General features: G+C 38.1%; 1 protein-coding gene across 1 annotated transcript in view; it reads right to left on the reverse strand.

The window, feature by feature from the left end:
- Positions 1–7,461: 7,461 nt before the first annotated feature.
- LOC140241751 (rhotekin-like) overlaps positions 7,462–14,658 on the reverse strand; it is a 69,054-nt gene continuing 61,857 nt past the window's right edge. Inside the window, exons 8-12 of the mRNA XM_072321501.1 lie at positions 14,462–14,571; positions 12,825–12,953; positions 10,768–10,936; positions 10,071–10,184; positions 7,462–8,372 (exon numbers count right to left, since the gene is read on the reverse strand). Of these exons, the coding sequence (XP_072177602.1) occupies positions 8,155–8,372; positions 10,071–10,184; positions 10,768–10,936; positions 12,825–12,953; positions 14,462–14,571 (740 nt within the window). The 3' untranslated portion in view covers positions 7,462–8,154. The remainder of the gene's footprint in view (positions 8,373–10,070; positions 10,185–10,767; positions 10,937–12,824; positions 12,954–14,461; positions 14,572–14,658) is intronic.

Genomic DNA, 14,658 nt, shown 5'->3' on the forward strand with positions numbered 1-14,658 from the left:
CATCTATGTAACGGATAAGTCATAATATTAAGATGGAAGTCAAAATCGTGAAATTGGCATAGCTATGGTAAATTATGGAAAAAAGAATTGATACTCCAATCTATGTGGGATTAAATCCCTTTGATTTGCGCTTGCTCAGTTTGATCAGGGAGGTGGGGTATCAGAGGATAGGAGGGGTGGGGTGGGCCATGGGATGGGCACCCTGCCACCACGGTGGTACCAAATAACAGTGCATGCGAACCAAACCAGCTGCTAGGGATAGCAAGCAAGGGTATATTTATATGTGAGCACCATGTGCTTGATTCATATTAGCTTACGCGAAAAATGTCGACCTGACAAGAAAAAAGCAACAAAAAACACACATGTCTTTTCACGGTCCATTGTGGGATTCGCTAGAACGTGACAGGTAGTTTCACGCAGCGAAGAACATGAGAAACATGTTGCATGCATTCCAAAGAGCTCATGCGTGATTGAGCATTATTGAACCAACATTCTACAAACACAGCACCATGTCAGAGAGGCTGAACGTACAGAAAGAAAGAATTTAAGAAAAGAAACACACACACACACACACACAATGAACCTCCAACACCACAAGTGGAGGGCCCTTTTAGGGCAAACATTTGCACTTAAATGGATCAAAAACAAACTTTTCAACTAACTCAATGGATAAGACCTAGCTTGGACTTCAATGCACGCATGGGATTTGTTTGAGTCCCAAACCTGGAAGCAGCACATGGGCCTACATGGTACCCTTTGGCAAGCTACTGTACTTCTTTCTGGCTCATTTCCAAGTATTTCTTTCAGAGGAGCTTCTTACATGTGTGTACTGAAGAGTCATATAGCCCAGGCCCCTTGCATGTCAAAGAAACCACTTCACTTCTCTCCGCAAAGAGAATTAAAGGAAGAAATTGCCATGAAGTGGTCTAACACAAAAACCGGCTGACATTTGAGTAGTGTGCAAGGGAGGTGGAAACTGGAAAGAGACCTTTCCACCTCGCCCTGCTAATACCGGTACTAGGGTGTCAAGGATAGAGATACCTGATGGTCACTTAGTTGCTGGAGTGAGATTGCCAAGGAATAAAGATGATCATGTGATGCTGACAAAACCATTCTTCAGTAAAATGTACTGAGGGCAAGTTTTTGATAATTTCATCCATCCTAATTGGATCCAAAGTTTCTTTTCAATGCCCTCAAAGCCTATATAGCCAAAGGGGTGGAGTGCCAGGATTCATCTCCTTAAAGGAGAGGGGATATATCTGAAGGCAAACACATAAAGTGGTCTGTGCAAATATGAAACTCTGAAGAAAAAAAAAATCAGCAGATATATAAAGAAAATAAAGGCATTTCAAGGAGAGGATCCAACAGGACATACATGCTGTCATCCAGTTCTTGCCATTTTGCTTCAAAACTTGTTGGTAATAGCAATACATGCTAATGTGGTGATTGGAATTATCACTTAACTATTATGGTCATAACTCCAGTTATACAGTTCGATATTCTGCAGATTTGTTATATTCCAAAGGTTTGGTATTCCAAAGGTTCTATAATTGGAAAAAAATCAAATAAGGTTCATTATTCCACAGGTCCATTTATCCGAAAATGAAATTAGGTTTGTTATTCCGAAAATGAAACAACGTGTTATTCTGAAGGTTAGTTATACCAAAGGTTTGTTGATTCGAAAATCAAAGAAAGGTTTATACTGACAAAGCTTGAAATAATAATAATAATAATAATACATACAATTTCTATAGCGCCGTTCTCCACTTTGATTAAATGCTCAAGGCGCTTTACAATAGGTACATCAAAGCAAACAGATTGAAAATACAAGTACATCACAGTAATAGAAGAAGATGAAGAAGCATACAGTTCATTTATCAGAAAGTGAAGTAAGGTTGGTTATTCTGAAGGTTCGCTAATTCTAAATAAAATAAGGTTTGCTCATCAGAATATGAAAAAAAGGTTTAGTATTCTGAAAATGAAGTAACACATAATTATGAAAGTTTGTTATTCCAAAGTTTTGTTAATCCAAAAATTAAAGATAGGTTTATACTGACAAACCTTGAAATAAGGCTCATAAGGCTGGTTATTCTGAAGGTTCGTTAATCCCAAATAAAATAAGGTGTGTCATTCATCAGGTTTGCTAATCAGATTGGGAAAAAGGGTTTGTTATTCCAAAAATGAAATAATGTGTTATTCTGAAGGTTACTTGATCCGAAAATGAAAGATAGGTTCATATTGACAAACTTTTGGAATAGCAAACCTCATTTCATTTTCAGAATTTTGAAATAACAAATCTGCGGAATAATGACACATATTGATGTTTGAATTAACGAACAACATTTCATTTTTTAGATTAAACATCTAGGTATACAGAATTTGTGTGTTTGAGAAAAACAAATCTTTGGATTAACATATCCACAGAGCAATGAACCTTATTTCATGTTCAGATGAGCAAACCTTAGGAAAATGAACATCATCCATGGCTACTAGTACTAGGACTACCAACTTCTGCAGATCAAATAACATACTGATGTGCTGTACAATTGAATTATCTCGTGAAAGCAAAAATCCTATTCTGGTTAAAAATGGGATAAACCGAACGATTCAATAGAAAGTAGAACAAAATTTCAAAAATTAATTTTTTTCATCTTCAGAAATACATAATTGCTCAAGTTTGGCGAGTTAAAAAAGAGAAAGAAAGGAAATGGCAGCTCTGAAGCATTATTACTACTACTACTGCCACCACCACTATCACCATCACCATCATCACCACCACCTGCACCACTACCACCACTTCTACCACCACCACCACCATCAGTGGCCTTTGCTGTATTATGAAGTGACATACCATCCTGTGTGTCTGAGGGCGTGTTTACACCCAGCACAGTACAGACAATGGTCCTGGTTTTTGCTATGGTGCGCCAAAGGAACCACGTCTGCTTCTGTTAAAAAAGAATCAGTAATTCGTACAAAATCAGTCAAAATGTTTTTCTTATGTCAAAATCAACAGTAGAAGATTAATTTTGTAATGAAATCATTACCAGGGAAGTGAGATCGTAACAGAACCATACATGGTTCCCTTTGGTGCACCATAGCAAAATCCCGGCTTGTTGCCCGTACCGTATTCACTGAAAATGGGATTTAATGCAGAGAGGTACGTGATTAGTATGTGGTACATGTATCTGTGTTGTGAATTAATTAGTATGCTTTCCGCTTAATCGGATACTCCACTTAGTTGGGTAAGAAATGCTCCGATTAAGCAGAGACTACTGTATTCTCTTATCTAGACATGGAGAGATACAGAAGTTTTCAGGGAGCCACCTGCAGAATCAGAGAAACTAAGCAGCTCTGGTAATGAGTATGACTTTTGATTGTTTTCCCACGTTTGTAAGAAAAACAAAACAAAACCTTGCTTGTGTGGCACTTACTGCAAGTAGTCGGGCATCCAGCCAGAGCTAATTGATTATTCGCCTATAAGATACTTTGGTACAATGTACTAGTATGTGCCGATAACAGGAATGTATATTGAAAATACCTTGATTATAAAAGAATATGAATCATATCATGAGATTGTACATAGGAAAGCTCCAAAATGTGATTGCAAACATTTGTTGATGAAAACAATTGAGCTTTTCACTTTCAATCACATTTTTGCAGATGATAAATTGTCCAAAGAATTTCAGAACACTACTAAATAACCACACACAAGATGATATGAGGTGTCCATGTACAACAAACAATATGTTTACTGTTTTATTCAAATACAATGGAGTACATCCAGAATGCTTTGTACACATCAGAGAAAATATACACTTTACAGGTTAAATATATCTGACATATCACTTTCTCTGTCCACAATTTTAGTAGCATATATCTGACTACACACTTTACAAAGGTTACCCTAAATCATGTGATTACCAGTTAGTTGGTCACACATAATTTGGCCCAAATTTGTGATTGTTTTTACTAGTGCACTATTCTGGAACAACAATTATGACACAGTTGTCGGGAATGTCTCATCACTGGTATCAATGTATCAACAAGTGTACTACGAGAAGCGATAGCACTGCTTTCATGCAGGTTATATAACCAAACAAGCCACACAAACCAATTAACCCATGTGCACACTTCTTTGGCTCATGTTCAAGAATACACTGTATATCCAAATCAGCAAGTCATCTACTATGCTAACATCAGGAGTTAGCACACTTGTAACTTATTGTAAAGATCATTATCATGTCCACTCTTTTGACAGTTTTGGGGATAAAACAGAACACAGACTCCAACCATTGTCATAGCATTCTTTAAAGAGGCCTTTAAACACAAGACAAATTGTTAAAACATATTCCTTTCATATCAGTTCTGGTGCTTAACCCATTGAGGACAGACTGATTTTGCTACAACATGCATTTCCCATAGACACTTGCCAGAGTATACTCGGGACTCGTCCTCAACGGGTTAACATATTGCCATTTGTGAGTAAATGCTCATTTCATTTATCATCACTGCTACTACCATATGCATCTTAGGCAATTTGAATTGTGGTGATCTGAAAATGTAAACTGGCTGAACTCTTACCAACCACATGGAACATTGCAGTAAAATACTCTTATCTTCAAATAAATCAACTTAGCAGATAGCATCTGGTGCACATCCTGGTAGTGCTCCTAAAGCTGCTAAAGAATAAATCCCTTCTACATCACCACCAACGAAAAAATCTTATGTTCAGGATTGCCTAGAAGTTCACACAGACAAAGGATTGTCTACATAAACTCCATTATTACAACATTCACTGATGATGCAAATATATATACTTGTACCAGTATGCTTTTCTTAAAACAAAATGTGATACGCAAGAATACCAGTTCAGCCTGGAAAAGTTTACTTCCTCATTTTCATCTGCTGGAATGGGAGAGCAGATGGAATGTTTCTGCATCATGTCATATTACATACTTGGCAATATTATGTACAGTCGAGTGTGAAAAAAAAAGGTTTTTATCACTATGTGGGGAAAACACCCATTAAACTGCCTTTCTTTTCCTTATTTTGCTCTGATCTTCCTCATTAAAGTCTTGCAGCATTTTTTCATAATTTGTTTTCTATTTTTACTCATTCTCTTTTTTTTTAATTTTTATTATTTTATTTTTGGGTAATACTTTGTGCTGTGCACCGCATGGATCCTTACAGTCAACTGATCCTTACTCATCTGGCAAGATATGGGTTAATTTGTCCTCATTCACATCTATCGTCATAGCAGCAGCTGCAAAACTAGGTGACTTTTTCACCAGCTCCCACATACTCCTGAGTAAATATGCTGGAGGTGGCAACCCTGATTGAAAGTTCACAGCAAACAGTATTTTTTTTTTTTTTTTTTATTTCACCTATCAATATGTCTCCTCAAACTAAAACCATGAAAACACCTGATTTTGGTTTATTCATATGCAAAATATTACCATGATCACATTTGAGATAATCCATACCAGCCTTAGAAAACTGCCATGAAATAATGACTTTTATGAAGTGTCTATTACACCTCATATGTCTCTTGTGAAGAAGAATGCTTCATTTGATGAAAGAATCACAAGTGAACTTTTTCAAAAGACAAAATGAAGTCTTGATATCTCCTCTTACCATAAGAATTTGATGAAAATTACAGTTGCAATGATAAATTTCTTACACAAATAAAAGGAATCATTTTTGTGGAGAAATACACATCATAAACAGATGTTGGATGTGAGCTTTACACTTTGGAAGAGTTGTAACATACAAAATCTATTTGAAATAATTTTCTGCCTTCTTCTCCTCCTCTTCTTCATCAACTTTTTCTTATCATAAAAATAAATACTGTTAGTCTCTACTCTTTTGTTGGTCACTTATAAATATTTTCATGCACTAAGCAGAGACAATAGGACAGAACACACAAATACAGAAGAAAAAAGCAAGAAAACCTAAGTGTTTTTCCCCTTTAGATTACCTGGACTTTCAACATTTTTAAAAGTGATGGATGCTTTGTTCAAAGACTGCGTCTCATTGTATCAAACTTTTTAAACAAAAAACAAACAAACAAACAGAACTTTTGTGTCACATGGCCTGAAGTCAATGCCGAGTGTATGGGTGGATAAACTTTACATCATCATATTGCTGGAATGTGACAGCTGAATACAAATTCCACTTACCCAAACATGACTTATGTCTGATACATTGAGCACAAATCCAGGGAAACAAAAAACAATGTACAAAGAAACAACAACAACAACAACAAAAATCTCTTTTTCTGACGCTTGGAAGTACAGTGTACAATGGAAAAATATTTGTCACGACAGCAAACACTCGACAAATGCTGGCTTTGGCACCTCTTCACTTTTCATTTCAGAATACATTAGCTTTAAAAATTCTTCGAATTGTCAGTTTTGTATTGAAAGTATTAATCTTATTGATGTATCTGGAAGACCAAAAGCAGGACAGTTATTCATATTCACAGTAACAAATCTGGTTTGATACCTCAGACTTTTACTTTGTCTTTGAACACAGGGAGGGTCAACCTGCTAAATGAATGACATCATCTTCTGGAAAAACCCTCTGCTTGATTTAATCTTTTTCTACAAAAGTTAGTAATACGTACCTTTAAAGTTATTGCATGATGGAAGAATGTCTATACAATAATTATCTGGTTACAAATGTGTACAAATAAAAAGGAAAAAAAAAACCTACAAAAATAAAGACTGTATTAATATAACATATAACACGGCTGTGCATTTGAGACAAGAAGTTACGAAACACACTGTGTACTTCTCTCATTTATCATCAAAGTCATATAAATTGTAGTACATGTTACCAAAATTTAGTCATAGTGACATTTTTCCTATAAAAGGTAGAAAGTCCTTGAACACTGCACTAAAAGGACAATTTGGAAATTTAGCTATGCACCAACTTCATACACAGGTAGGTTTTGTACATTCAAATTGTGTTTATCAAAAATGAAATGGTAGTTAGTAAATGTTTTCAGGTGCAGGATCAACTTTACAAACCAGGTACACTTTGTACATTCAAAGTTGTGTTGATACAGAACGCATAAGATGATTAATCATTATTTTCAGGTGCACTGTTAACTGTATACAGAGGTAAAGTTTTGTAAAGTCAATATTGTTCAGATCAATAACACAATTGGTAGATAATGTTCAGGTGCAATACCACATTGTTAATGACTGCCATTCCTGTTGATCTTTCATGTCCTTATGTAGGACCACTCCTGCGAATATCATTGGGTCACCAGTCCCAGTTTTATATCACTCGGACACACCACAACATATTACTGTGCCCATTCATAATTTTAAAGTCATATCATCCTACAAGAATGCTCAAAAAGCGACATAAAGACACTAGTAACTGCAATTCGCCAGTATGACGAACTCGCCAATTTTGTCTCCCACATCCAAGGACATGAAACTATATCTACTGTTAGGCTTGGCATGAGTGGCAGCCAATATCAGAGAACTATGATATCAGGTTGAGGGAAGTATATGCACCTAATATCACGGAGCTCATATACCTCAATATACATTGATGATCATATTCATGAACAAGCTCTATTTCTGTGCATACATTGCAAAATACCGAAGTCTTGTTGCCGTAAGTGTTACAATCCATTGCCATGGTAATGATAAGATAACATGGCTATAATATTTCCCTCTCTTTACAACTATGTGGAAGCATAATGAAACAATAAGAACACAAAAATGAAAGCCGTAACTCAGAGAGGAGGGAACCAAGCCTTGACATATCATATAATGACAGTGAATGTTGAAAGAACATCATCCTTGAGCATTTACTTCATTTAGGATCTCAGCACAGAAGTGTGGTGACAGCTGAATTTAAGCTCATCGAAGAAAGACGGGAGGATGCAACATCTACACTGTTGCCTTCATAATACTGCGTTAGAAGTCCCATACCTCTACAGATGCCTGTGGAGGCGGTGGTAGAAATGCCAGGATGCTGGCTTCATTACTTCTCGGATGAATTTAGTCGCTATTTTCATACATGCCATCTGTACAGGCCCTAATCTATTTCACGGTCCTCACAGCTCAAAGTCCGGAAGATGAAAATAATTCTCGATCTCCACTGTTTGCCCTCTTTTTTTGCTGCTATTTTCTCTCACACGCTGGTCTCCTTGGGCCCGCCTGCTTTTTGGCTGGGGAATAGCGGGGGAGGTGAGGAGGAGGTGGAGGATGATGATGAGGAGGAGGAGGTGGTGGAGGATGTTGCTACGGAGGAGATGCTCTGCGCCCTCAGCTTGTGCCTGCTACGGAGGTTGTCAGCTGGTGAACCCTGGAAGACGTTCTCGTCATTGAACTCTTCTCTGTCGGGTGATACTGAATATGTGAAAGGTAATGAAAAGTGGTACGTTGACACACGGTTGGAGAGGTAGAAATGAGAAAAAGAAGCAAAAACAAAACAAAAATGAATCGTTTCATAACACTATATTTAAAAAAAAACTAGAAATATCACTGAAGGTGATTAATACCCCCGCCCCGTGACGACAGTCTTACCCAAGGAATGATCTTTCCTTGATCTTCTGCCATTTAAATGCCGTTACCAAGGCAACGCAGCTTCCGACACGTCCGAAAAATATGTCTTGCACATCTTCCCACCAAGACTATTGTGTGTGCCACATTTCATAAGCTTTTGTCAAAAACTGAGGAAGTAGTTCAATCCACAAGATCTTTTCTTGATCTTCCGCCATTAATATGCCGTTACCATGGCAACGCAGCTTCCAACACGTCCAAAAAATATGTCTTACACATCTTCCCACCAAGACCAATGTGTGTGCCACATTTCATGAGCTTCAGTCGAATACAGAGGAAGTAGTTCAATCCGCAAGATCTTTCCTTGATCTTCTGCCATTTATATGCCGTTACCATGGCAACGCAGCTTCCGACATGTCCGAAAAATATGTCTTCCACATCTTCCCACCAAGATCAAGGTGTGTGCCACATTTCATAAGCTTTGGTAAAAAAACTGAGGAAGTAGTTAAATCCGCAAGATCTTTCCTTGATCTTCTGCCATTAATATGCCGTTACCATGGCAACGTACTTTCGGGTACTGTCAAAAAATGCGTCTTGCACATCTACAACCAAAGGCACACATCTGTACCAAGTTTCATGGAAATTGGGCAAAAACTGAGGAAGTAGTTTGCAACACAAAATTTTCCATCATTTTGGCTCGTAATATGTGAGCTGTTACCATGGCAACATACTTTTTGTCACTGTCAAGAAATGTGTCATGCTGACCTATATCCTAAGACAAACATTCAATATGAATTCCATGAGAATTGGAAGAACACTGATGAAGCAGTTTTGCCATGAAGCATTTTGCCCTATATTTTACCAATAACATGCCGTTGGCAACGCACTTTTTGCCACTGCAGAAATATGTGTCTTGCACATTAACATACATCTGTACCTAATTTCATAAAAATTGATCAAAAACTGTGGGAGGAGTTCGCGACGCAAGATTTGTACCCATTTTTGCCCATAATATGCCGTTACCATGGCAACGTACTTTTGGGTACTGTCAAAAAATACGTCTTGCACATCTACAACCCAAGGCACACATCTGTGCCAAGTTTTATGGGAATCGGTTGAAAACTGAGGAAGTAGTTCGCGACGCAAGATTTGCAACGGACCGACCGCCCGACCGCCCGACCGCCCGCCCGACCGCCCGACCGTCTGCTGATTCCTATATACCCCCTTCAAACTTCGTTTGGCGGGGGTATAAAAATGTGTAGAAAATACAATGAAAGAAATTATCAATGCCATCTTATACAAAATGCATATATTCAAAAATAAAAAATAGGACAAATGAAATGGCGAGATACTGGAAATATATGAAAAATATGTGTGTTTGGTACAAATAGTGCCTTTATAAATGAATAAAGAGAAAGTTAATAGCAATACATTTGAAATAATAACCAGTTCCTATCCCTCAACTTATTTCCCCATTAAAATTATGAATTGATCACTTGAACATTTCTTTGCACAAGCTGTCCCAGGCTAATGGTGTATGATTACCTATTGAGAGTTCATCATAGAGAGAGCCTTTCCTCTGAGCAAGGACAAGATCTGACCTCCTAGGGTATGGTGAGTAGATCTTCATCGTCTCATAGCACGACTCTGACCAGGCATCTATGACGTAGAGAGGCAAAAGCATTGTGTGATGACAGGGGCAGATAGAAGGACCAAAATCAGAAAGTCTCACAACATGATCAAGAGACATAGGCCAATGCAAGCTATGGAATCCTTGCCAGTCTGAAACATATGTATGTAGACACATATTTACACATTCTCCCATTTCTAAGGGTAATAGTCCCTTTATTTTGAAAGCTTTTGAGGGAAAACAAAAAGGGTAATGTTGACTTACAAATGATGACAAGAATAATAATGACTTCGAGTCAATTTTGTTGTTGTTGTCTGTTTTGTGATAACATCATATCAATGGATTGTGAAGCTCATCAATTAGTTGCAAAAGGAGTAAAATATGTTATAATAAAAATTTTCATCAATCTCTTCCACTCCACTGGCAGCAGACATCCAAAAGTCACAAAAAGCTTCCTCTTTCCGTAAAAAAAGGACACATTCAATCTACCACATGCAAAAGGAATAGTTTGTTTTAATCATTTAATTGGCTTTAAACAGGAAGAGTTAACAGATACGTAGCACCTCAAACAACAATGGAATGAGTCTGATGGTCAGGGTTATGGTCACTCACCAATGTTGACCAGCTGCTGCTCGACAGCCTTCAGCCATGACTCTAGCTCCTCCTCTGTGTCTGCCTGGAACAGGTGGAGTGCATCAGGATCACCATGGCAACCAGTTACAACGAATGAAAAGGGCTCACTGCAAGTCGAGGACTCTGATGATCGCACAGCAGATGAGTTCTGCAAAATGACGGCATATTTTCGATATCACTGAGTAATCCTAGTCTGGTTCACCTGTCTGCTCCTTGTGAAACATTTATCCCCCAGACATTTGTATGTAAGTACATAGCTAATATTCTTTTATAGATATTGTCACTAAAGCCGTGTTCCTTTTGTAGCTCAAACAGTATCATGGCATTTGTAAGGATCATTCCATTACAGCATGTGACATCTTATCGAAAGCAATAGATTTTGTTTGCAACTTACATCAAAGTCACATTATCAAGAAAGTTACTACGATTTGATTTGATTTGATTTGATTTATTCTCTGTATGCCATTTTTTTCAAATACATCAATTTTCTGTAATTTCATTAACACAGTACAAAATAACAGTAGCATACTTTCAACAACTTTGAAGTGCCAAGATGATAAAAACATGGGTATATTTTGTAGTTTGTGGTCTATCATATGCAGAGTGGTTTTGAAAATAATTATGAGAGGGGTAGCTGGGAAAAAGAGTGTGAATGAAGGCCAGAGTACAGTGTATAGCAAGATGCAGTGAAAGGTATCAAGAGGATCATACAAGGAGAAATAATGTAACAGATGAGAGTGCTACAAAGTATAGTGAGAAGCCGCGAGATGGAGTAGGAGTAAATGGGATGTTACTATGTTCTGAACTGGTTAAAAGATCATCCATAAGATGGCATATGCCTCCCTTCATCCTGATGACAAACAATTTGAAACAACAATCCCATCTCTATCACTCTCACTTCAACTCCTACCAACACTCGCTATTTTCTGTATCATCATCATCATCTCCTGGGGGTGTTTCATCAACGTTTGTCAGCGCTGACAACTTGAATCACCATAGTAACAGTCAGTGACCAGAGCATCTCAGTCAATCAAAACCAAGGATTTTGCTGAAATTGGTTAGCGCCGACAGTTGTCGGCGCTGACAAGCGTTGATGAAACACCCCCCTGGATCTTTGTTTCCTCGTATCATCCTCCTCTACCGCAGTGTTCTCTCCCATATTACATCTCTCCCATTTCTTTATAGACCTATCTTACACAAGAGGTAGACAGCAAACTACAATATAGTATCATCCTAATGTGAGTTTCTTAACTTTGTCTCCCTCTACAAATTAGATTTGTTAAGATCGCAACTGCTGATCTGTAATATGCCTTGTCCGCCTTGGACTACTTAACATAACAATGTCGGAATTTCGGAGCTTGGGTATTTGTTCCATATTCATCATGTTACTGCCGGCAATCAGGGACAGCCTGGTGGTAGTGTTACTGCCCGGAAAGCAGTAGATGACAGGTTCGAGTCCCACTGGTTCCTTTTTTCCGACATGTTTATTAATTTACAAATCAGCAGTTGCGATCTTAACAAATTTAATTTGTAGAGGGAGACAAAGTGAAGAAACTCACACCTGAACCTTCACCCTTCTGAATAATGTTTTTCATTCATTTAGTACCATCCTGCCATGCAAACCTCCTACACATACAAGGAATACATGTATTTGAACTTCCTCACCGACATATCTACCTCAATATTTGTCTCACTTGCTAAGCTGTCATTGAGAATGCATCTTTGCCAAACACTGACTTAGAACAATGTCTGTTGGAAATGCCGCTGAAAGAAGTATCTTATTGCATAAATCTGAGGAGACATAAAAAATCAATGGTAAATTTTGCCATAAGACTTTTTACGTCTTTTCAGAATTCTAGATCTTTTCCCTGATCTCCTGCTCTGGTTTGCTATTTTAATCCAAAAGTGATTTTTTTTTCTTTTTTTTTTAAAAATTTGGTTACTCTCCCTTTTGAGGGTCTCAAACTGTCATTGTAAATCATGCAGAAATCATGATGTGAAGCAATCCGGTTGTTCTGGGTTTCACTGACACATACCTTTCTCAGCTCTACACACTTGATTGGAACGCCAAGGCTGCTGTCTGTAGGGTCCTCCCAACACTCTAGTCGACACCCTCGTAACGTGCACCACACCCGACTGGACACTGGCTCACCATGAAACTCTTCCTGCTGGCACAAATGACAATCATAACAAGAAATATGGTGGCTGACGGTAAGAGCGGACAAAAATATATTTAAAATAAAAAAACAATGGTACGCAAATGCAGCAACTATGCATAACATTCAATGATGACTAAACATAAGGGTATTCTGGAACCTTGGTACAATGAAATAGAAGTGAATGCATATAGTTCTTGCTTGTGATTTATGCATTGGTGACAGATGCTACTAAGAACAGTGCACTTTTTATATCAACGACATGGCAAGGCTTCATTGCAGTGCAGATCCATTAGATTTTGAGTGACAAGCTTTCTCTGGAAATTGCTTTCATCAAAGATAAAAGTTCATTGCTTTCTTCTTTACCCGATTTCATCCTGAAACTAAAGTAGGGTGTCATTGTCTTGTCACATTAACATGACATATCAAGTGTAATAACATAACATCACATCATACTCCTTCTGGACGTGGACGTCCCTACAGACAGGGCAGAAAGCGCTGTGCCATTGATGCCATTTCTGTAGCTACAGAAGAAAGACTGACATAAAAAGATTAACTACTGTAAACGTGGAAATTTTCGCGGTACACTAATTTTCACGGATTTTGCGATACGTTCGGCTAGCGCGAATTCAAAAACGCGCGAATATATCTTCGCAATTTTCTATGCACATTTTGAACGGCCTGAATTGCGTGCGCTTCGTCGATGATACTGCTACGTAGTACAGACATGTTTACGCATATAGCAGTATCATCGCACGCACCGCACGCACCGAGCCCATGGCCGATTGGTGTGCTACATCTCCGCGACTACAGTACTAGTACTACAGTACATGTATCGAGTAAAATACGTGTACAGTGTACTACGTAGTTGAGCGCTTGTACTCACACTCGCGCCGCTCGCTACGTCGCTTTCATACGCTGGCATCGCTGGATGAAAACAGCGACTGTGTATTAACCCGCTGCGGAGCGCGAATTTAAGAACCCGCGAATATGTTTTCGAGCCGCTCAGCGCGAAAAATTAATCGCGCGAAAATATTGACGTTTACAGTAAAAGGAGGATGCCTGGAAAATGTGCAATTACATGGTGCTAGAAATAAACAGATTCATGGACAGCTTTATCATAGATAGATAGATCATTACATAGACACACAGATGGATGAATAGAAAGATAGACAGATCTAAGATCAGTAGAAAAGAAGGTTGATAAGTATATATCGTCACTGGAGTGACAAGACCTTGTATCTACAAAATGTCAAATGTTCAGGAGAGCAAAAAACATGACAGCCAAAGCACTATATCAAATGGGATAACCTTTCCTTTGACATGCCATGCTGGCTTCATTTGGGGGTAAGACAGCTTAGAATTAGGACAGGATATCACTTAAATGATTATCTAACTACTGGTAAGAAAAAAAAGAAGAAAAAACCAAAATTTGAGATAAAAGGTCTTGTCACAACGACGATATATAGATAGACGGACAGATTTTAAAAATAGCAGGTGCCTCTCTTGTCTCTTACCTCACATGTAAGGTAGCCTGAGTGAATCTCTTGTATTATGCAAGATGGCTGCGATGCTATTCGACAACAGATGTTACCAAACAGTGGAAGTTGGTGATGTGTTCTGCCATCTAAACAAGCAAACAAACAATCAAACAAACAAACAAAAATACCGAAAAGGTGAGGAGGTGATTGACATTTTACTAATAACAAGAACA

The sequence above is a fragment of the Diadema setosum genome, chromosome 18 (assembly GCF_964275005.1).
Source record: "Diadema setosum chromosome 18, eeDiaSeto1, whole genome shotgun sequence".
NCBI classification, from domain to species: Eukaryota; Metazoa; Echinodermata; class Echinoidea; order Diadematoida; family Diadematidae; genus Diadema; species Diadema setosum.